Below are 23,511 nucleotides of genomic sequence, written 5' to 3'. Positions count from 1 at the left end.
GCAAATAAGTTATCAAGGAACAAGATGAAGGTATCCTTGACAAAAATGATATTCTGGTGAAAAGTCAGGTTTCCTTCACAGCTAAAGACTTAAGGAGAAGTCCTTGACTTTGTGTAACAGGATGATCAAGCCTAATCATAACACATCCTTTCCTCCTGGGCCCCCAAAGCACCTAATCACTAACCAAGTGGGGCACCTCTCAGAGGTTTGACTCATTCCATTTGATGAATCTGGGTTTCTATGTAAACAAACAAGTAATCTGAGTTTGGCATATGGATTTTTTTTTCTATATGCAAAATTACTTTTTTTTCTCTGTGTTGAGGGTACTGTGCCTCTCCATTGTTGTGTTTGAATTTTCCAAAAATGATTCTTTTAGGGAGCACAGATATTTTTTGCCTACATTTCTATTTGTTTTAAATTTATAAAACTATCAGATTTTCAAATATATTCTACAAATTAAAGGATGTCGTAAACAATTTTCTTCCTAATAGAACATAATGCACAATAAAAACAGCTTTTCCATCTGGAATTTGCATTAACGTGGGGCATTTTTCTTGATGTTTTTCAAGTGATATCAAAAGTATCAGTACAATTAAAAAAAAAAAACCTCTACATATTATTTCACTTACTGACAGAACTCGCATGGTACTATAATGTTAGATATAGGAAGAAATTAAAATTAAATTACTTAAAATACATACTTCTGTTGTAGAAATAATTTTTGGTAATTGTCATTTTGAAATCGTAGATATCTAGCTTTGGGCTTAACCCTACAATTCAATCTGCATAGATAGAAAAGCTTCACACATCTAAAGGGTCTATCTCAGTGGTTCTCAACCTATTTACCATTGTGGGCTGCATCCAATACTACCTGTATGGTCCTGAGGATGTCACATGGGCCACATCTGTGTGCTGATTGGGCTGCAAGCAGCCCACAGGCCACATGTTGAGAACTACTGGTTCTATCTACATGGATGGAGCAACTGATAAAATTAAGCATATGTGTCAGTTTTTGCAAGACTGGTGCCATATCTCAGCAAAAATAAAACTGCAATTAAGCAATTTTAAGTACATTCCAAAATCACAATAAAAAGAGCTGCTTGGTATGCAACTCCTTTTCTATGTAATTGCATTTTAATAATGTATAGTTTTCAGCAGGAAATTAAAATAAGAAAATTAAAATTTCACTAGGAAAATTTTAGAAGGTTTAAAATTTTCATTGTTAATTCACAAAGCAAAGGCATCGTATATTCATTATTTGTATGCAGCCTATGGGTGTTTTTCAGTTTTAAAATTTTTTAAAAGGACATGCTTATGCTATAAACAATGTGATAGCCACTCAAATTATGAATTAACAGGACATTATTTTTAAATGTCCCAATATAAAAGTGTTTGCTCTAAAAGCTGATGTTCTCTATCTGCCACTTATTTTTCCTAACAAGAAAGAATCTAGTATATTTCTCAAAATCCCTTAGGCACTGGTTTGAACACAGATTTTACAACTTTTTGTACTTATAAATTAATTAAAAATTTAGGGCCATTGTCACTTCATAATTTACATGGAGATCTGTTTCATGTCTTTCAAAAAAGAAAATATTATCTAAAGTCTTTGTTTTAATTTTTAATATTGTCATAGATTTCAACTGTAAGGGAAAAATTTTTGAAGTGAATGATGAGTTTTGTCCCTGATCAAATTTAGTCACCTAAAGTAACTTTATTCACAATAGCACATCATATTAAATATTTTAAGGAATTCTTAAATGCTGCAGTGAAAGAACATTCAGTAGTTTTATTTGGAGTGACAACTGTCCCACTTCTTATACATCATGAACATTCTCTAACACTTGTAGCAAAGACACTTGAGGATCAGTAAGTGCCAAAAAGCGTGAAATGTTTAGCTGTCAAAGTTCACATATAGCAGCAAACAGGGCGGGCCCCAGGGCTTTTGCCAATCCAAGCAGCAAAAAAAAAAAAAAAAAAAAAAGCCACGATCAGCTCTACCACAGCCGCTTCAGTCTTCGGGGGCAATTCGGTGGCTGGTCCTTCCTTCCAACAGGAAGTGAGGGACTCGCTGCCGAATTGCTCCTGAAGATCCGGACGTGCCGCCCCTCTCCATTGGCCGCCTCAAGCACCTGCTTGCTGGGCTGGTGCCTGCAGCCGGCCCTGGTAGCAAACCTTGATAAACAGAAAAAAAAAATAGAGCTCTAAAATGCAAAAAATTGCATCCTCGGTAGTGCTTACAGTTCCAATCCTGAAAGTTGATTCATCCAGGTGGAATCTTGTGCCTACATGGAATTTTATTGGCTTCAAATGGTGACAGAGGAAAAATCAGTTCAGACTGCAGGATCAGGGCCTAAGTGAAAAGTTCCAGTTGGACCCAATTCTGCAAAGTGCTGAGTTCTCTTAACTCCCATTGAAGTGAATGGCATTTGTGCATGCTCAGGCCCCTGCAGGATCAGACATCGTGAGTAGAGAGGCAAAAAGACAATTATCCCACTACCTAAGTCAAGTTACAGTAACTCCTCGCTTAACATTGTGGTTATGTTCCTGAAAAATGCGACTTCAGGCGAAACAATGTTAAGCAAATCCAATTTCCCCATAAGAATTAATGTAAATGGGGGGAGGTTAGGTTCCAGGGAAATGTTTTTCATCAGACAAAAAACCACACACACACATACAAACACACACAAACACACACACACACAGTATACGTTTTAAACAAACAATTTAATACTGTTCACAGTTATGATGACTGTGAAGCTTGGTTGAGGTGGTAAAGGTAGACGGTGGGATATTTCCCAGGGAATGCCTTGCTGCTAAATCAGTGGTTCTCAAACTTTTGTCCTGGTGACCCCTTTCACATAGCAAGCCTCTGAGTGTGACCTCCCCCCATATAAATTAAAAATACTTTTTAAATATATTTAACACCATTACAAATGCTGGAGGCAAAGTGGGGTTTGGGGTGGAGGCTGACAGCTGTGTGTGAGAAAGAGATACACACTGCCCCTTTAAATAAGCTGACCCACTCTTAAACCCATTGTCTTTTTAAGTGGATCAGGAAGTTGAGAGAGCAGCTGCTGCCCCAGGCTCTCTCTGTCTCTCTCTCAGTGTCCCTGTCCCCACCCTGCTCTATATGGTGAAGGGGTAAGCGGGGTGTAGGAGCAGGGCGGAAGGGGACACCCTGACTTTAGCCTCCCCACCTCCCTCTGCACAACAAGCAGGAGGCTCGGGGAGCAGTTCCAAGGCAGAGGGCAGAAGCAGCACATGGCAGTGTGGGGAGATAGCTGCAATTGCAAGCCTGCTGGCAGCTGCTGCACAGGGAACTTGGGGGAGCAGGGAGCTGATAGGGGAGCTGCCGATCGACCCTGGTTCCAAGCCCCCACCAGCTAGCTGCAACGGTCTGCTCTTCCTGCTAGCAGTACACAAAGCAGGCAGCTGCCAAACGACATTAGAAGGGAGCACTGCCCAACTTTAAACAAGCATGTTCCCTAATTGATCAGCAAGGTAACAACAAAACAACTTTAACCGGGACGACTTTAAGTGAGGAGTTACTGTATTTGCCAGTTCATCTGTCACCCCAAACTAATTAAGCAATAGAAATCCCAATGATTTCTCTATGTAGCAGAAATTAGAAAATAAACTGTAATAACCCAGTTTCTATGCACCAAATATACATACAATTGAAACCCGCACATTTGCTTTTTGTTTACAAATATGATTGATTGGTTTCTAATGTGTATTTCATCAATCTCTGAGTCTTTGTTCAATTCCAGTCATCTTGGTATCTGCTAAAACATCAAACTTACATTCATTTTCACACATTTTCTACATATAGACCATTATATTGCAATTCATTTCAGAATTTCCACTCCATTTTTCTTGTCATAGAAAAACTACACTGCACATGGAAAGTAAATGTCACATATGTGGCACATACAGAATTGTTAAGAAATCTACTACCAGCAGTATCAATATTAGTAAATTATAAAAGTTACAAAGTCAGTTTGGAAAAATGTTTCTCATCCTGGCTGTACATTTCCTGTAGCTCTATTATTTCTGTGCCATGCCAATCTACTACTAAAATAAGTTTTTGGTCTTACTAAGATCAACATTGAAGGGTTAAAGTAAATAAAAATTAGATTTCGTGACTTTGAAGTCAATGGGACTACTTTTGTAAGTAACGTTTTGTAGAAACTTAGTGGGTCAGAAATAGGGTGACAGATGGCAAATGTGAAAAATCGGGACGAGGGTAGACGGTAATTGGTGCCTATATAAGAAAAAGCCCCAAATATCGAGACTGTCCCTATAAAATTGGGCCCTCTTGTCACCCTAGTCAGAAAACACATGAACAAGAGATATGGTTTTGTAAAGGGAAATCATGCTTTCCCAATCCATTTGAATTCTTTGAGGGTGTCAGCAAGCATGTGGACAAAGGTGATCTAATTGATATAGCGTACTTGGACTTTCAGAAAGCTTTGACAAGATTCCACACCAAAAGGCTCTTAAGCAGAGTTAACAGTCATGGGATAAAAGGGAAGGTCCTCTCATGGATCAGTAACTGGCTAAAAGATAGGAAGCAAAGGGTAGAAATAAATGGTCAATTTTTACAGTGGAAGGAGGCAAATAGTGGAGTCCCACAAGGATCTGTAGTGGGACCTGCAATGTTCAACATTTTCATAACTGACCTGGAAAAGGGAGTAAAACAGTGAGGTAGCAAAGTTTGCAGACATTATAAAATTGCTCAAGAAGGTTAAGTCCAAAGCTGACTTAAAACAGTTACAAAAGGATCTCATAAAACTGGGTGACTGAGCAACAAAATGGCTGATGAAATTCAATATTAATAAGTGCAAAGTAATGCACATTGGAAAAAATACAGATCAACCCATCCATAAGCCATAACAGGCTTTGTGAGGTCCATCACAACAACTAGCCTCCCACTCCTTTTACTAGACTCAGCGGAATTGGACAAGCCTAAGTATAATCATCAGCCCCATTAAATGCCTAAATAGGAGTCCATAATTTATTGATTCTGCATTATAGAAATTCTGAAAAAGGGCACCCAGCCATCCATATACTTTTTACATACTTTGGCCTTGTCTGCTCATATTCTTGTATGAATTTAAAATAAACTAGTTTAGTTAAACTAGTAGAAACCACATATAGACATTTTTATTTTGGTGTACATTGTTTATTCCTAATTAGATGTAAGGTAAATGTAAGGCCTGCTCTACACAACATGGTTAGGTTGATGTAAGCTGAGCTGCATCTAGGTAGCTGTGAAAGTGTCTTCATTTAAATCTGGCTCCTGCCAATGTACGTACCTCTCTACGCCAATTTAGTAACACCACCTCCCCCTCTGGTGTAGAGTCACAGTAAATACAATTAGGTTGACGCAGTGTCAATGTACACACCACGCTGCTTATGTCAACTGTTACAGGCTTTCAGGGGCTATCAAAGAATGCCCCACACTGACAATACAATTGATACAAGTACTCCTGGTGAGGACGTGCACCGCCGACACAAGGAGCCAAGTATTCTCACATACACACAAGCAATTTAATAACTGTAATGGCTGAATGCCAACGTAAGTTAGGTTGACATAATTTTGTAGTGTAGACATGACCTAAGTAAGTCTAGTTTAAATTGAAATAAGAGTGTCCACACAGACTTTTACACTGCTGTAACTAAAAGAGTTTCAAATAACATCTCCACTTAAACTGTTACAACTCCACATGTAGACAAGTCCTGAAAAATATATGTCATAAGAACAGCAATTTAATATAACCCACCACAAATCCTCGGCCCTTCAAAAATTCCCTACTCCTGAAATCACAATTCCCCTTGTACTGTTTTCAGGTGCATGTGGAAAACAATGAGCATTACAATGAGCCCTCTCAATCTTTGGATTTCAGCTATTTTAGATTAAAAACCAAAATCAATTCCAAAGCCAGGGGTCAAACTATTCAATTTAGGTTTGTCTGGAATAAGCAAGCTTCCTAAATATTTCATAAAAGGTGGCCCCTGAAGAGCACTCTAAAGCTTTGTGGGGGCTCAAGCGGGCCCCTTCGCCAAGTTTCTAAAGCTCATCAGGAGACTGAGGCACTCACCCTACTCCTGTACATTTCATAAGGTCTGCAGGAGTAAGGCACCTCTCATGTGGATACTGTGAAGAGACACAGGAAAGGAGGAGGGAATGCCTCTGAATATGTTACTTTCTGCAATCCTCAGGCTTTCCCCACCCACAGGTGAAACAGTAGTATTCAATAATGGAGATTATGTGTGTATGTAAGCCATTGCATGATGATTCTCCTAATTTGAATGTCCATGTATGAGTAAAGAACTGGACTGGGACTTGGAAGATCTGAGTTTAACTGCCAGTGCTGCCACAGACTATTCATGTGATCTTGGGCAGATCACTTAACCCCAGTGTCCTTCAGTTCATCATTCGTAAAATAGCAGAAATAATATTTCGTGGCTCTCACTCATTGTCTGTATTGTCTCTTTAGACTAAGGTCTGAAGTGCAGGAACAGTCTTCATGCACATAACAGTGCATAGAAAAAGGGGTCCTGATCTTGGTAGGATATTCCAGGTGCTACTGTAAAATAAATAATTAATAGTAATGCAAAAATAAATAAGCTATATAGAGAAGATAAACAGAAGTAGTAGTGCAGGACTGGTACTATATGTCTCTATTTATGATTTAAGCAAGCAACAAAGAATGAAGTTTGTGGTCGTAAAATTATTTGAATATGGATACAATGGAAGTTATAAATGAGTTAACAAGTCTATGCATAGATTTAGGGCCCCTAATTATCAGCAACTGATATGAGATTACAGTTGTGTAATTTATCTGCAGAATGCACATATAGAAAATTTAACCCTGTGCAATGATTTTCTACCCCAGCTACATTTCTTCATAAATGAATACAAGTTAATATATTAAGCTAAAAAAATATTCTTAATAAACTGTTTAGTAGTTTGTGATGAAATACACAGTGCAATGCTTTTTTCCTTTCCTAGAAAAAATTCTTTTGCTTTTAAGAATAAATAAAGTTCATGAAAGATTACTTTGTATACAATGGTGATTGGGGTCTGAATCACATTTATATTGTATTTTCAAAGTTTTTCTTTACCTTTGAATTGAAGAAAGCCTTGCAAACCTCATGTGAGCAGATGCCTTTCCTAACCTGCTCTCTAACACAGTTCACATATTAGGGAGAGTCCAAACTCAGCCCCCTGTTGGAGCTTGGTTTTATTAACATAAATATAAACAATACAGCAACAAAGATTGGCTTAAACCTTTTTGCCCAGGCTTCGGGCTCTTAAGGTTCCTCATGTGTGTTGTGTGGGCTTATATATAAATACACACACCATTATAGGAAAACAATACTGACACAGTTTATAACATTCTTGGCAAAAATATCTGATTTTAATGAAGAGAAAAATGTCTGCTCCGTGATGTAGCCTAAAGCGTAGCAATTTTAATTTTACATTTTTAAAAGCTCTGGTTAATTACAAGAGTCATCCTTTAGAATGCTGTCATCAAATTAGTTTTTATTAATTGCTCTTAATCAAGTATGCATTAAATGTCTAATTTGTACGTTTAAATATTTTCCCATGGAATAAAGCTATTAAGAAGAAGAATCAAACCCTTTAAAAAGTTCATTCACACTGACCACTTCATAAAACTAATGAAAGGAGAAGCCAGATCAGTGAATCACACTGCCAGATTTAAGACCAGAGTCCCAGTATCTGGGTCATCCAGCCAGCCTTCCCCACTGTTTGATGCATTTTTTCCTTCATTCTTGTTCAATGTCCGTTTTCCTTGAATTATTTTTCTATCATTTTCATCTTTCTAAAATGCTTTGTTCATTTTTCTTCTATAATTCCCTCGCTTCTTTAACTTGACATTTTTATTTTAGTTCTTCTCTTTAATCTGAGTCCCAGTTTCTGTAGTCCTCCATTTCTAGTCACCTTTCAACCCATTTCTTCTCTCTCCCTCTTGAATGAGGGATGGACTCTACATTTGCCAATCCTCAAAATGCAGGTCAAAGTGTCTACAAGGTGACAGAGTTACTCTATTTTCAACATCTCAAACCCTGTAGACATTTAACTATAAAAATGTCACAGAGAGTTCTCTCCCAGTGATAAAGAGCAGCTACACAGTGCAACTTACAATGGTGCAACTGCAGTGGCAGAGACTCGCTTTTATAAGGTGTGCAGTGTAGATGTAGCTTTATATCCTGGAACCAACATGGCGATAACTACACTGCATATTTCCCTTCCCTGTCTCACAAGTCACATATCACGTTTCATAACATAGTTGTTACACTCTGCATAGCCTTCAATAATTGCCTCATCTACAATCGACTAAGCAGTGATGAGCAGCACTATAGAGAATATACTGTAATTAGGCTACCTTCCCAAGCCCTGTAAATACTCTTACAGTAGAATTCATGGTTGTACTATAACAACCTTTAGATTAAAAGAATAAATAAATAAAAGTTTGTCTCTTGACAAAATTTTTATTGACAGTTATTTTCATTCTAGTAACATTAAAAAAGCAGAATGTTAAGTGACTTAAAATATATCTGCTTCGGATCTGTTGAGCATTTATTGAGTTTAGATACCTTGCTTACTGGTGGAAAAAAATCTATTGTAGAGAGATAATAAAGGTAACAAAGATAACAAATGTTGTAGCAAAGAATAAAAATATGAAACTGAAAAAATATGAAACAGAAGAAGCCCTTTAAAGAAACACAAAGTAGTTCCAAAATGAAGTATTTTATGTCAAGGAAACTCATTGGGGGCTACCCACAACCACTAAAATAGTAGATTCATATAAATAGATTTGTTTTCCACTCCACAAGAGGTTCAAAATCAAATCTTAACTACACAGTCAGTTTTGTGTTTTTGAAAAACATAAATAAGGACTTCACTCCTTTTTTCACTCCATGGGTGGGTGGCATTCAGAATGGGTGGAGGTGAAGTTCAAAGGGAGCTTGCCTATTCCTCAAGTTGAACCATTCCTGCCATCTGTTCTCAGTTGCTCTGAACTGCTGAAAACTGATCTGCCCTTGTTTTGTTGCCTCTTCCTTGTTTGAATCCAAGATTTTTAGTGATGACAGTTTCCCAAATGGTTTAATCCACGTCAGAAGCATTGGAGGGAAAACTACTACAAACCGCTGCCTGATGATGCTCATATTTGAACAATTCTGTGATGTGGTTATCATTGAAAATGGCCATGTGTTTGGCATTAGAGAGTTAAAACAGGTGCAGGGAAGGTTTACGAATGAAGGGCTAAAGGTTAAAAGCAAAAAACCACAGTTATTTTATTTAATGCTCTCCCCTTTTACCACAAAGAAGTTAAAAAAAAAGCTAAATCTTTAGAAAAACTTTCCTTTGTATAGCACTACTTTTCTGTTAATATATTTCCATACTCAAAATGAAAAGGCCTCACTTTTAACTGAGCTTCACAGTCAAACTAAGAAGAAAACACATTTAAGCCTCTTGGTTAATAGTAAGCATATGGTGATTGTGAAATACTTTCTATAACCTTTCAAGTTAAAAATAGCCCACAGTACAGTACCATTAGCAAAAGGGACTGGATCCCCCACTGTGTGGTTTGCAGGAGAATTTGCAATTTCAACAGAATCACTTGTTGAGTGTTTACTGAGGCTCTTAGTGTGAATTCCTGCTATTTGCAGTTTACAATATTACTCAGCTGACGTGTGCGCTTCTGATTATTGATTATTATTATTATTATTATTTTCTATTCCACCTTTAATGAAACCTGTCTTACCATGTCCTGGCACAATTGGTGGTTTTGAATACTGCCAATCCAAAGGACTAGGCAATACCAAAGAAAGGCAAGAAAAGTGACGTCTACACAATGCGACTGAGTATCGAGTTGGACTAGTAGCTGTTGATAGGGAGCAGTTTTTCAGATTAATTCCCTCATTAGTCATGGAAGTGTTGCTACCCAACTTTGCTCTTCCTCACGTCTAGGCCAAAGATTTCTTTTTCTACTGATTGTCTTTAGGGTTAGGCTTCATGTACATATAAAGTTAAGACATTTCTAAGTTTTATTCTTCTTATAAACATATCCACTATCAAAGGGTGGGAGGACTAATTGTTTGCAGATGATGGCCCTATCCTTTCCAACTCTGGCTAATAGATTTGGAGTTCTATGCAGTTCTAAGTATTTATGAGTAGTTTACTGAATTACGTACTTGTGCTTTAATCTTACAACAATGTAGTTTATATATTTAAAATTAAGTATGTGTAATTTTTTTTTTTGTATTTTTTAAATATGTCATGGAATTTGCTTTCCCACAACTTGGTCCACTGGCTCTAGAGTCATTAACTTTCTGGACAATGTGCAAGGCCCATCATTTTCCTTACGAATTAGGAGGAGTGCTGAAAGGGGGCAATTTGTTTCATTATATTTACTGTTTTTGTCTGATGCTCATGTAATTATTATAGTGAGCTGAGCAGCTTGCTACAAAATACAAGGTATTTATTTTATATAGACAGTCTTTACACAAGGGAGCCCAGAGCATAGAGTAGACTGATATTTTATAAACTCAAAATAAATGAATAAAATGTAACAACATCAACAGACTACTAAGATTTGTTGAGACAAGCAGGATTTGGCATGTTAAGGTAAAATAAATACAATATGAATTTTTAAAAGGGGGTGAGGGAAGAGAGAGAGAAAGAAACATTTTATAAAAAAAGGCTATCAAGTACAAATGTGCAGATTTTTAAAAGTTAACCAAAAAACATCACAGTTACAAGGGTATTTATTCTAGTCAGATGAAAGTGGTGTTCTCAGACCTGAATATGTTGCTTTGAAAAAAAAACTGTAAATGCAGAATAGGTTTCACATCCATCATTCTAGTCATATAATTAGAGTTCTGCTGTACTGTTTGTAAGGAGCATTACTGCATGGGGTTTGGGAGGGAGGGTATCACAAAACAATCATCATGGGGTTACTTAGCAAACTAGTCAATTCTTTTTTGGGCCAGGATGTTTACAGGACACATTTCAAGCTACCCACCAACTCACAATGCATTTTCAAACGTCTCAGAGAAGACACAAAAATTAAAAGCACTCCATGTAAAGTGTGCACACACACAGACCTAGGGTGTGGAAACATACAAAACCACAAAAAAAATTCAGAATGAATTAGATGCAATAAATGAACAGGTTCACAGCTTTCTCTCTCTTTCAGTGCTCAAACACGGTAGCATTCAGATGTTTATTCCAGTACCAGAATGTCATCTTAAAAAGCAAAGATCTCATTACATGCAAGACATAATTAAAAGTGACCGTTTCCTCTTAATTATTCACATAACACATTCTAAAGAAAAATTACTAGAACAGCATCCAATAATAAACATCCAAAAATAACATGGAATCAAAACTGGAGTAAAAAGCAGGTGGATCTAATATATGCAGACTACCATTATGATAACAAAAAAATGTTTTCTTTTTTCCTTTGATATAACATGAAAAGACCTGGACATGGATACAAAACATCTCCTATCATCTCACAAAATGCCAACCATTTCTGATGAAGGATAATAGAAGAAACATAGTTGAGAAAAACTGGATTTACACCAGCTAAGATTCTAGACATCACTGGTTAACAATCAATATCCTATTTATTACAGTGTCATTAAGAACTGCCCCTGCCACCAAACAAGGGGTGAGGTTTTCTGTTGGACCAGCAGGAGATGGACACAGTAAGGTTCTTTTTCAGGGTCTGGAGGGTGGGGACATATAGAAAGTATGCCTTCCTGGAAAAGCATGAACAAGGGTAGGTGACTGTGACCCAAGGACCCCTTGATGGCAACTGGCAGAGAGAACAGGGGTGCATAAAGGTTACAGGCTTCCCCTGGGTCTGGTATTTACATTCTAGTTCACCAAAGAGTGTCATGGAAGATTTCTCCTGAAAGCCTGTATCGCAGTGGCCCTCAACATTTTTGAGAAATGTATTCATGGATAATATGTAAGGACATTATGTATATATACACATACATATACTTATGTAAGGCAGGTCATGCACAGGTAATGTGCCTTCAGACAGACTCCACCAGAATAGGAGGTAGGAGACATTTATCCCCCTAGCCAACCATTCTTACAATAGAAGACAATTAGCATACTGAATCAAATGCTAATGAAGAAATTGAGGGGACTTCAGAAGGAAAATTAACAGGAATAGGTAAACAGCAGGGTGAAAATCCTGTTTTATAAGTGAAGAAAAAAAGGACTGGTCTGATATATCTAGGGTGCAAAAAGATGCTTTGGCATCTTTGATTCTATCCTTTCTCTGGGAAGGCAAGTAGCCCGTGGGCTAATCTCATGAAAAAAGTCTCAGCCATCCTGAAAAATGCTCTGAGAAAGACTTGGAGGTAAGCAGTACCTTATTAGACAAGAGGATATCTTGTTAGTTGAGTTTAGGCTCTAAAACGTACGTTCTGATATTATATGTCATCCTTTGTTTCCAATGTTTCTGTTTGCTATCATTTGACTCTCTGTTTTTTGTTAAATAAATTTAGTCTTATTTTCACTATACACACATGTAAGTGCTCTGTGTTAAGCAGAGATGGGAGTCTAAGGTATAACTAATAAGCTGTACCGCACTGTTCCTTTGTGAACAGGTATAATAATTCTGTGAGTGTTCAAGGGATAAGGAGCTGGACACCACGGGGTGATGATCAGAGGACTCAGGGGTTGGAGTGTGCCTATCACTAGACCGCATGAGGGACAGCAGAGCCCACGTGGTCTGAGAGGGGAGCGCTTGTGTTGCCTGTGACTGGGACACTTAGGGAGCTGAATCCTAGAAGATACAGACAAGGCTTCCCTAACTTCAAGAGAGGTGGTAGCAAGGTGCCTGAGTATCCCTGGGCAGTATCACAGTGATACCTCTCAAGTTCCGATTGATTTGTTCATGGCAGGCAGGAGCAGCTGACTGGCTCATGCAGCTCCTCTTCCTGGGAGGGTAAGAGGCCCTCTCCTGGATGTGAGCTACAAGCCAGCCCACAAAGCATGCACTCACGCAAACTCACCCTGTTTTGTAGTTGCCTGGCTAGAAGTCCCTAGTCCACCATGGGCCTAACCAGATTGCCTTTTCGGGGTCAGAAAGAGGAAGGGATTTTCCCATTGTATAAAATAGGCCAATATCCAATAGAGTGGAAGGGGAGGTTGTTTGCTTTTTAAAACTCTCCCATGCCAGCCTGAGGACCTGTTTGGTTAGTTAGAATTTAAAATGGAGAATTATAAAAATGGTTCAGCTAGCAGTCAGCATCCAGTGCTGGCAGGCTAAGTGTAAACCCAAGCCCAGCATCCAGGAAGCCAATGACATCTAACCCAGCTGTTCTCAGGGCAGTGGGTAACTGAGTCTCACATAAACTGAGTCACCTCCATCTGCATTTCTCATCCCATACACAAATGGCTTGGGATTCCAGCTCAAGTGTGAAATTCCCAGTTACAGGCTATCCAAGGGTTAGGCATAGGATCAGCAAACTCATCTATCCCACACTGGACTCAAATAATTGCCTGATAGCTCAAGGGCAAAGGGGTAGGGTAGAGGAGACAGTTGCCCTCCCATGCACCCCAGTATGTTATTTTAATGAATAAAATTTGCACCCTGCTACTTTTATCTCACACACCATCTCTGTATTATCTGATGCATGGCCTGATCGATGAAAATTGAATACTGTAACCTTCCACAAACAAAACAACATGAGAACAGAACTGTGGGATATTTAGGCTGAAGTAATGCACATGTTTTATGGATCTCAAACGCTTAGCTGAAGGTTTGGAAGTTTAACCCTCAGAACACTAATATTTTCAAGTTGCTAGTCTAGCAGCTTCTTAGGCTGACAGAGCATAATAGAATGCACAGTATTTGCCTAGTCTCCAAGTTGCTAACATGAATCAATGAAACAGAATATGTACAGAAGGAATGGCAAAGACGTCACAATAATATAGGTACAAGCATGTCATAAAAAGATTTCCCTGTTACCGTATTAAAGGATTTGGCTTTATAGTACAAGGAAGAATGTGCCCCACATTGTACATAAGACTGTAAATTCCATCCAGGGGCTCTGGCAAAGATATCAGCCATAAGAGCAAAGCTTGAGTGCTTTGTTCATGTCACCAGAATCTATTATACCCCTAATTTATGTTCATAGGAAGTGATACTTTATTTAATACATTACATATTTTCAAAAATAATTCTTACAGCCTAGGTCTCTTGTCCACCTCCCACATCCCATGACACCTTTCTCCTTCAGCCTTCCAATATATTCCAGATATCATTCCTCAGTTTCACAGGATAGTTTGGTGGAAGTTAGGGGAAGAAAGAAGGAAGCTGTTGATGTTTTATGCTATATATAGATTTCCAAAAGCACATATTTTGTATGTACTGACATGAATTAAAATAGAGTGGCCACCCTTCAGAACACTGGTCAATTCTACTGAAGTCAAATAGATACAGTTACTAGAATCTGTATTATACTGTAATTTAACAGGACTAAACACATGGCTAAAGTTAATAATGTGTAAGTGTTTGCAGGACCAAAGGAAATTAATTGACATTTTTAAGGGCTACCAATGTACAGTTTTTCTTTAAATATTGAGGGTGTCATTTTTTCCTAAATTGTTGTAAAGAAATTATTTGCTTAGCACAAACTCAGTGACCTTGAAGTACACTGTCTTAAGCAAGATTTCCAGCATATCCATAGGTACACTGCTATTATAAATATACAGTTTTTTATTACATACTCTCTCTTCTTAGAAAGAACAGAGATTGCTGATGAAATCATCACTTATTTCACTAGAAAGAAAAAAAATTTTAGGACATTTAAAGATCCAGATACTTAAGAAGTATCTTACCTCTTTTTCGTGCATGCGAAACAGTGACTGTTCATCTCGAAAAGTGCTAATTTTTCCCAAGCCCATTTTGGGTGTTATCTATTGAATGAGAAAGATCATATTTAAAGTTCAAAGCATTACCTTGAGAAGAATCATTCTCAAGTGAAAAATATAAAAGACAAAATGCAGTCTACCTCCATAAATCACCAAGGGAATATAACACTTACCAGAGACAGAGGTATGGGCTTCTCTCGCAAATATCTTGGATTTTCTAGCTGGAAAACAAGACATTATACAACAGCAGCTTACTGACCATGTGACATGGCTTTTCATCATTATTTCTTATAAAGTAACTTTAAAAAACTATGGCCAAATTTTACAAAAGTAAATGTAAATGCAAATATACTTTGTTAGCTTCAGTGGAGTTAATCTGGCTTTCCGCTGGTTAAACTGAGAGAAAAATTCAACGTAGTGTTTTTTCCAAAAAATATAACTGACAACAATATGACTACACAAACAATAATCATACATGGAACTCATTGTTAAAAGAAAAATTCATTAAAAGTATTGTATAATTACAGCAGCCCTTTCAATCACAAACTTTAAGAACGGCATTTGAAACACTGTGCACAAACCATTTCCTCTATCAGACAGCTATATCTCAATTTTCTCTAATTATGAGATTCTAACATCACATCACACAGAATGCATAACATCCAGGAAATGCTTTCAAGAATATAATCTGTCAAATGTGGTATGAAGATTTGGAATGAAAATGTGATTGCAATACACATCTTACAACATTAAGTCCTTTATTTTTAGAGAAGATTAAACTGATCTATCAGGCATAGCAAATACGAAATATATCAAGAGTGCTTGCCACTTTTTTGAATTTATAAATGAAAGAAGAAGGCTTAATCTCTCTGTAATTTCAATCTGAGATGGTATTCTTCTTTCCTGTTCTAAAATATTATGTTGTATTCTTACGTGCTGCTCAAAAGTTGTCATATCACCCCAGAGGTGGCTATAGCTCAAAGATGTGCAATGTCAGCATATTTTACACACATAGTAAAGTTTCTGAACATTCTAGGTTCCATTTGGATGAAAGGTGCTACATACATTCAAGTTCATCATTATAGCCAAACATTAAAGCCTTTTTCTAAATAACCCATCACTATTTACCTTGCAGGAATTTATTATAGCAGACCAATCAGACCTTCTTTTAGACAAAGTTTCCTGTATTATTTAATGTGCATCACTGTATTTCAGAAGGAAAAATCAAAGTTCAACTTTTTACAATGACCACATCCACTTATTAAAATAATGAGGACATTGTTTCCTTGCTATCCATTTTCATCATAAAAACCATGATTGTATATTTAAATAAGTGCAGCCAGGACTTTCCAAAAATATTCCAGCATAATGGAATTGAAGGGACACCATCACCTTAAAAATTACCAAGGAAGCTACCAATTCACATTGGGTTGACAACAGATATGAACAGACAAAGGTGAACAAAAGAGACCATCATATCCTTGGTGTAAGGAAAGGAGATCAAATGAAATGAGTGTGGTAGAGAAAGTGAGAGAAAATAGGGGAGAAAGAAAAGGAAAGCAGGAATAGACTGAAGGATGAGGAGAAATGAAAAAAGAGCAAGCACAGAAGTTAAAAAAAACAGAAAACTTAATAGAAGGTGCAGGAGAGGGAGAGACAAAAGCTGCTGCTTCAATAATCAACTTTGTAGCCATAATTCTCTGCTTCTTCATAATGTCTTGTCCCTACCAATAACCTCACCCTGCCAAATCCTCCCCACCAGCATGGATCTAAGATTGAGCAGACAGCCCTCCATAGATTCCAAGGGATAAGGCACTCTTGGCCCCAGAGCTATTTTTTGGGGGCCAAACCTACATATTCTAAGCTTCAATTAACCTCAAGGAAAGTTATGAGGAAACTAGGAATGCAGGATCAGGCTTCAAGGGTGTAAGTGCTTTTTAAACATCCCACATGTTTCACATACATTGTAAACAATTTTTCTTAGCTTTTTAAAGATAAAAGTTGCTAAAGATTTACAATCAATTGACATAATTTATTTGGGCATGAAATGCAATAATTTTCAGTCTTGCTTAATTTCAGCACCACTTTGAATAAGGAAGGTATATGCTAGTTGTTTACAATAGGGGGCGTGGGGGTGGAAATGTGGCTCTAATACGTTCTATGGCCTAAGTTTTACATTTTCTGATTTTGTAACAGCAGCCAGATGTGCTTTGAAGTTAAATGTTCCCACTTTGTTACTTGTTGTGGATTAAATCCACTTAAAATGATCTGTAAACATTTAATGTCTCAACGTTCATTCCTTTCATGCTAGTCTTCTGCAAGACTTCTTGTTCTCAAAATTATACCACATTAAAGGAGGAATATCACAGTGAAAAGTGCTAAAAAAAACGGGGGGGGGACTTGTATTTGTGAGAAACATGCAAATTTAAAAATAAGAAGTCAAAGGTCGAAGACAAATCAAACCACATATGTATGATGTACAAGGTTTGCCATGTGTCGAATAGTAAATCACATGACAAAGTTTTTTGAGTATGAAGCAAGTGAAATATATCTTTTCTTGACATACAGTTGAACTTTCATTTGCAAATACCCTTAGTACAAACTGACTTTTCAAACATTTTTTGTAGAAACGGTTTTGGATTCTTCTCTTCTGTCCATTAGTCAGTCAAACAATTATACAGGCAACAGATCATGTTTTGTTTCGTGAAGGTTAGTTTGGTCACCTTAAAACACCTGAGCCCTCATAAACCAACAGTTCGATGGTGGGAAAGCTAAGGAGGGCAGCCGTTTAAAAAACACTCAGAACGAAAGAGGGGGGAAAACTATGGGAAGTATCCCCTTTTTCAAAATTAGTGGAGCTCTGGGGCAGGGCAGAAAATCAGCACATCAGCAAGAAAAAGCAATTCAGTCAAACAGTCAAATTTCAGCTGGATTTTCCATAACACTTTCAATTCTATATCAACTAATACCTTAATTCAAAGCAACCGATACATGCTCCAGGAAAAATGTCAACCCACAACACACTTGATTCGAAAAGTTATTTTCTGTTTGATCATCTGATAAAGATAATCCACTTTACTTTGTTGTCCGCTATCACACTACAGTCCATAACCTTTAAAAAGATATGTTCTGTATTTCACTGGATATTGAAATTACTTTTTATACTTCTATAAACAAAAGACATGTTAAATCTGGTAAAAACTTTCCATGGCATGTTTCATCCATTTACTAAAATGTGTTTCTACATCTCTTAATATATCAGTGACATACTACCTATGGGCCTGAACCAAAGCCACTCAACATAAAATTTTTTTTTTTAAAAAAGGCTTCCACTCACTGATTCAGGCCCCAATTACCTTATACAAACCAACATTTTCATTACCAAATATTGTTCTAATCTGGACACTGCTGTCAAAAGGTCAATATAGAGAGACGCTGTATCAGCTATACTGTGAAACCTCACTCATCCACTTTAAGTCATCAATATGACAAAGCACAGAGAACCACAGCTGCAAATAAACCTCACATAAAACCAGCGGACACTGTGCAATGTTTTTGCTAAATATTTGTATAGCAACATGTATATAAATGATTACATATTTTAATTTTTTACTTCATATGGCAAGACACTATTGTAAAAAAAAAAAGTACATATTTAATTTGGGTTTTGCTCTGGAATTTCTATTTAATGCCTGGAATATTACCCCACCCTAGATGGTCATGCAGGACAGTAAACTGAAGTAAGCACACATGCGTACACACATACTGCATTACCGCAAGCATGTGCACCCAGTAGTCCTCCACTTCCCACTACCTCAGGCAGGTGAGTAGGGAGGGGAAAAACAGGGGAAGACAGTGGATGGAACCAAGGCTCCATCCCTGTAATGCATTAGCCACCAGAGTGGAGCTGGGACAATGGAGAAATTAAACTGCACTAAGGAGACTTCCCCCAAAAGCAAAGAGGAAGCAGGAAAGGAAATGTGATTTTGAGCATCAGCTCCTTCCACAGGGGATATACCTGTCTCATAGAATTGGAAGGGACCCTGAAAGGTGATTGAGTCCAGCCCTCTGCCTTCACTAGCAGGACCAAGTACTGATTTTGCCTCACACCCCTAAGTGGCCTCCTCAAGAATTGAACTCACAACCTTGGGTTTAGCAGGCCAATGCTCAAACCACTAACCCTACCCCCGCATCCTGGGTACCTAGAGCTTCTCCTGGGTAGGCACAGCTGCACAACATTCCTTATACGAAGTTCAGTATGAGGCTCAATCTAACCCTAAATGTATAAAATTATAACCAGTGTCCCCTATTCCTTTTAAACAGCAAATATCACAGAAACGGCTACAATTTTCCTGCTCCTCCCCTGCATCATATTTTGTTCTTTGGAAGTCACTTATTAAGGAATACTTTGAAAACTAAAATAATACAGGACATATTACAGTTCAATACTAGAACTGAAAGGCATCTTTTAAGATTTCGGAAAAAACATTTGAATCAGCAAGCTTGCTGCACATTTCCCTGTAAGCTTTTTCAAAGAGAAAAATATGTTTGGTTTTCAAAACAAGGATGGAAAAAACACACATGAAAGAGTTAAGAACACTTAAGATTTTGAAATGGTAAACAACTAAACTGAACCTTGACCCGAGTTCTTACATTAATCTAACAAACTCAGTCAGCCAGCATGTTTGCTACAGAAACAAATGCTGAATAGTTTCAGGAAATTAAGTATGGACATTCTTATCTGACATTGTGATTTGCAGTGAAGTACACTCTAAGATTGCTGCTGTAGTCTTGGAAAAAGGACATTAAAGGACCTGAAAACTGTTTGTCAGCATGAAAGTTGAATTTATTTTTTGAAGGCACACAACCACTTGGAGTTCACTGTGGGAAAGTTTTTACAGTGGTGCTGCTCTCCAACATCACAATATATACAGTAGGCATGTTTACAATAAGCAACAGAGAGAAACTAAGAAAACCAAACAAAAGAAAGAGCATGGCTTGTGCAGAATAGTTGAGTTTAACTGGAATAGAGAGACAAGAAGGAAGATCTGAGCCAAGCACCCAAGAAACTTCAGGCATAGATTGCACTATTGCCAAAGCCACCCAAGAATTCGCCATAATTTTATTTACTTTAAACTTGTAGGACAGCTATATTCCTTCTGGACAAAGATAGATAGATCTTTGATTCACACATCTCCTTTGGCAGCCAGTCAATGCTGCCGCTCTACCACAGCCAGAAGGGTCTCTAGAGAAAGAAATACACAGTACCCTTGCCCGCAAACTCCCAGGACTAAGTGCATTCAGCCCAAATTACTCCTTTTACAAAAGAGGGTGCAAGTGCAATGGACTTGAACAGAAATTGCATCCACATTCGGCAGGGCTGACTTTGGTCCACTGTTTCTACAGTCCTGCCCAGATGGAAAGCAAGAGATTACAGATCAGGTTTTACATAAGAACTATCAGACTAAATGTCCATCTAGCCCAGTATCCTGTCTTCCGACAGTGGCCAATGCCAGACGCCAGAGGGAAGAAACAGAACCATCAAGTAACCCGTCCCCTGTCGCTCATTCCCAACTTCTGGCAAACAGAGGCTAGGGACCACAATCTCTGCCCATCCAGGCTAATAGCCATTGATGGACCTTTAGATTTTCAAAATTGATTTTGAGTCCCAATTTCATACACCTTAAAGGGGCATAATTTTCAGAAAATAAGGACACTTTCAGACATCTCCATTTGGGCACTCAAAACCTGGGAAAACCAAAACCACTACTTATTTTTGAAATCTTGGCCCAGATCTTTGAAAATATGAAGAAATACAAAATATATTGAAGTAAAGAAATTATTAAACATTAGTCCAGCTATTACAGAATTTAATGGATGGTTCTCCTATCAGAGGACTTGATTTTATTGATCAGACTAGGCACTTTATAATGTGGTTTTACACATGCTGTAAAGCAGCAAGAACATTTCATTTTAGATGGGTTTTCTGAAAGATTCAATGCACGAACATTTTAGCATAAATTTCAAAAAAAAATTATGTTAATCACTGAATTATAATACCTATTGTATTCTATATACATAGTACAATAATTATATTTATAATTATTTCAAATATAAAACAATTAGACCAATCCACTACTCTAAATGCTGCCCCACCAGGAACACCTATTTAATTATGAGCTCTACAAGCATTGCAGAGAAACACATTTATCCCCAGGAAGAATGAAAAGTCTCACATCCCTTTCCAGCTAATTACTTTGAGGAACCCAGGAAATAGTCTTGCTGGACTCACAAGCAATTTATGTTTAGTTTCTCCAAGAAGAAAAAAAATTAAGCAGTGGATCCTAAGTCATTTTTCTCTCTCTTTCTTCCACCGTCCAACCTAAGAAAATGTAATGTAAATCACTGACCAAAGAATTTCTTAGGCAGGAGACCCTTTTGATTCTTTATTATAAGAGAATCTAACACATGAGAAATTCTTCACGTTGAGACTTAAAATCAAGGTCCTGAGCACTTTTTATTAAAGATCCTATGGCATAGTACGTTTGATAAAAGTTGGGAGTTAATCCATTTTTAGTTAATCAAAGCATACCTTGCCTCTCTAAAATTCTCTTCCAATTTCAATTGGATACAATATTTGTGTGCATTTTCTTTCCTGAACTATTGGGTTGTATTACCACCACACATAAAAGAGCCACCATAGCATACTTCAGAATTGGCTCCACTCAGTGGTAGATGATATGCTATCTCAGGGGCATGGTGAAGCCTACTTCAGTGTTTACAAATTGCCTTGGGGGCTCTGGATGAAAGAAGTTACAAAAGTATCCATCTGTTAATACTAGTTCAGTTATACTGTATAAATATTATTCCTCACATTGATGTTTTATTGTCCATATAGATTCTCTCACACAGGAATTCTTTTCACTCTAGAAAGTTAACCAACAACTTTGCTTACATCAGAGAAAAGTAATAAAAAATTTCCAAAGTTAATATAAACAATTACATTTAATTTAAAGGAAAAGAAATTTGCTCTACAAAGTATTTTACTCTCAATCGATAAGCAATTTTTCTAAAACAAAACTAAAAACAAGGTCTGATCACTCACAATGTATATTAAAATGTGTGAGGGAATACCTACAATCTTTAGGCTGCTGTATACTCTAGTATTAAAAAATATATATTTTAACAGATTCTAAAATAAATTACAAATGACAAAACGAGTTCAAAGTAGCTGCAACATAATTGGAGATTTGAACTCAACTGATCTTACAGAAGGAAAACTTTTTTCCTTCCAAACAGCAATACAGTAGATTTTTTTTTCCTGCATTACTAATTCAACTTCAAGGCAGCAAAACTTAATCAAGGACAGTTCCATATCAATTTAGATAAAACTCAATAAAGGCTCAGAAAGAGACTATTATAATGTATTCAAACGTCATCTTATATTAGTGTTCCATTTATGAAAGGCAAAATTTATCAAGATCAAAAGCCTACTTTTCAAATGTGTCCAAACATGACTAGAATCTAAAGAGCTAAAATAATACAACATTTGATAGAGATATTCAAGTATGCTCCAAGACAAATGGGGCAATAGTGTTACTAGCAAGAAGCAACAAAATGGTTAAGCTAAGCAATGTGACACTTTCTGATACAATAATGTTTAAATATTTTTCTTGTAGAGGAAGAGATTGTTGATATCATAAATATACTTTGAAGTTTTTATATCATAACACTTGTTAAGCATTAACCTCTCCATTTGGTTCAGAAATCATAAACACTGACTTCCCTAAACAAAGCATTTCATGATAGTTCTGATAAGAAGCAATATTCTGCAATAAAAAGACATAACCACATGTTAAAAAATAAAAGTAGAGTCAATCAGGCCCATGAACCAAAAAACATACAAGACAATATTTGGAAGCAGTGTTAAATTTCAGATCTGACCTTATAAATGTACAATTGCAAACACATTCTAAATTCCATATTCTTCCCATATAACTGGACACAACAACAAAGAAAGGCGAATCGGGTAAAAACTAGCAGTCAAAAATCTAGATAAGAATCCAGACAACCAGTTTAGATTTGACTTAGCCAGAAACAACAAGTTTCAAGCACTTAGCAACTCAGCATCAGGCCTTTATTTATTGATCCTATTTTTACATACACTAAGAACTTATATGTTGATAAGACAGAGATGAGGATACTTTCCTTATACAGTCAATGATTCCGTATGTAAATAGACTCTCGGAAAACAGTTGCAACAGATAAGGGCATTTTCCTTCTCTGAAGCAATCCGCACACCAGTGATCCATTTCTTTACAGTCTCAAGATTACTGCAAGACGCACAACCTGGTGATACTTTCAAAAAGGGGTAGAACGCAAGCAACTTGGACTGTTAATGGGGAAAGTTGTCAGACATGCCCCCCAGCGCTTACTTTGTGCTCCATTTCTACTTTGCTTCCTATTCACTTTCTTGTGCAGTTTAAGGTGTTTGTTATGTTCTGCAAAACCATAAATGGTTTGGGTGCCAGTTACTTAAGGCAGCAAAGAATCCTGTGGCACCTTATAGA

At 37.2% G+C, this 23,511-nt stretch overlaps 1 protein-coding gene across 4 annotated transcripts in view; it reads right to left on the bottom strand.

Annotated features, from left to right (window-relative positions):
- Positions 1–23,511, bottom strand: part of CEP112 (centrosomal protein 112) — a 288,709-nt gene that overhangs the window by 224,239 nt on the left and 40,959 nt on the right. For all 4 annotated transcript variants that reach the window (XM_050920643.1, XM_050920641.1, XM_050920642.1 and 1 more), the window contains exons 7-8: positions 15,115–15,162; positions 14,909–14,986 (exon numbers count right to left, since the gene is read on the bottom strand). In XM_050920643.1, the coding sequence (XP_050776600.1) occupies positions 14,909–14,986; positions 15,115–15,162 (126 nt within the window). The remainder of the gene's footprint in view (positions 1–14,908; positions 14,987–15,114; positions 15,163–23,511) is intronic.

This window comes from Gopherus flavomarginatus, chromosome 12 (genome assembly GCF_025201925.1).
Source record: "Gopherus flavomarginatus isolate rGopFla2 chromosome 12, rGopFla2.mat.asm, whole genome shotgun sequence".
In the NCBI taxonomy this organism is placed as follows: domain Eukaryota; kingdom Metazoa; phylum Chordata; order Testudines; family Testudinidae; genus Gopherus; species Gopherus flavomarginatus.
The sequence above is the reverse complement of the archived record's forward strand: the minus strand, read 5'-3'. Positions and strand labels throughout refer to the sequence as shown.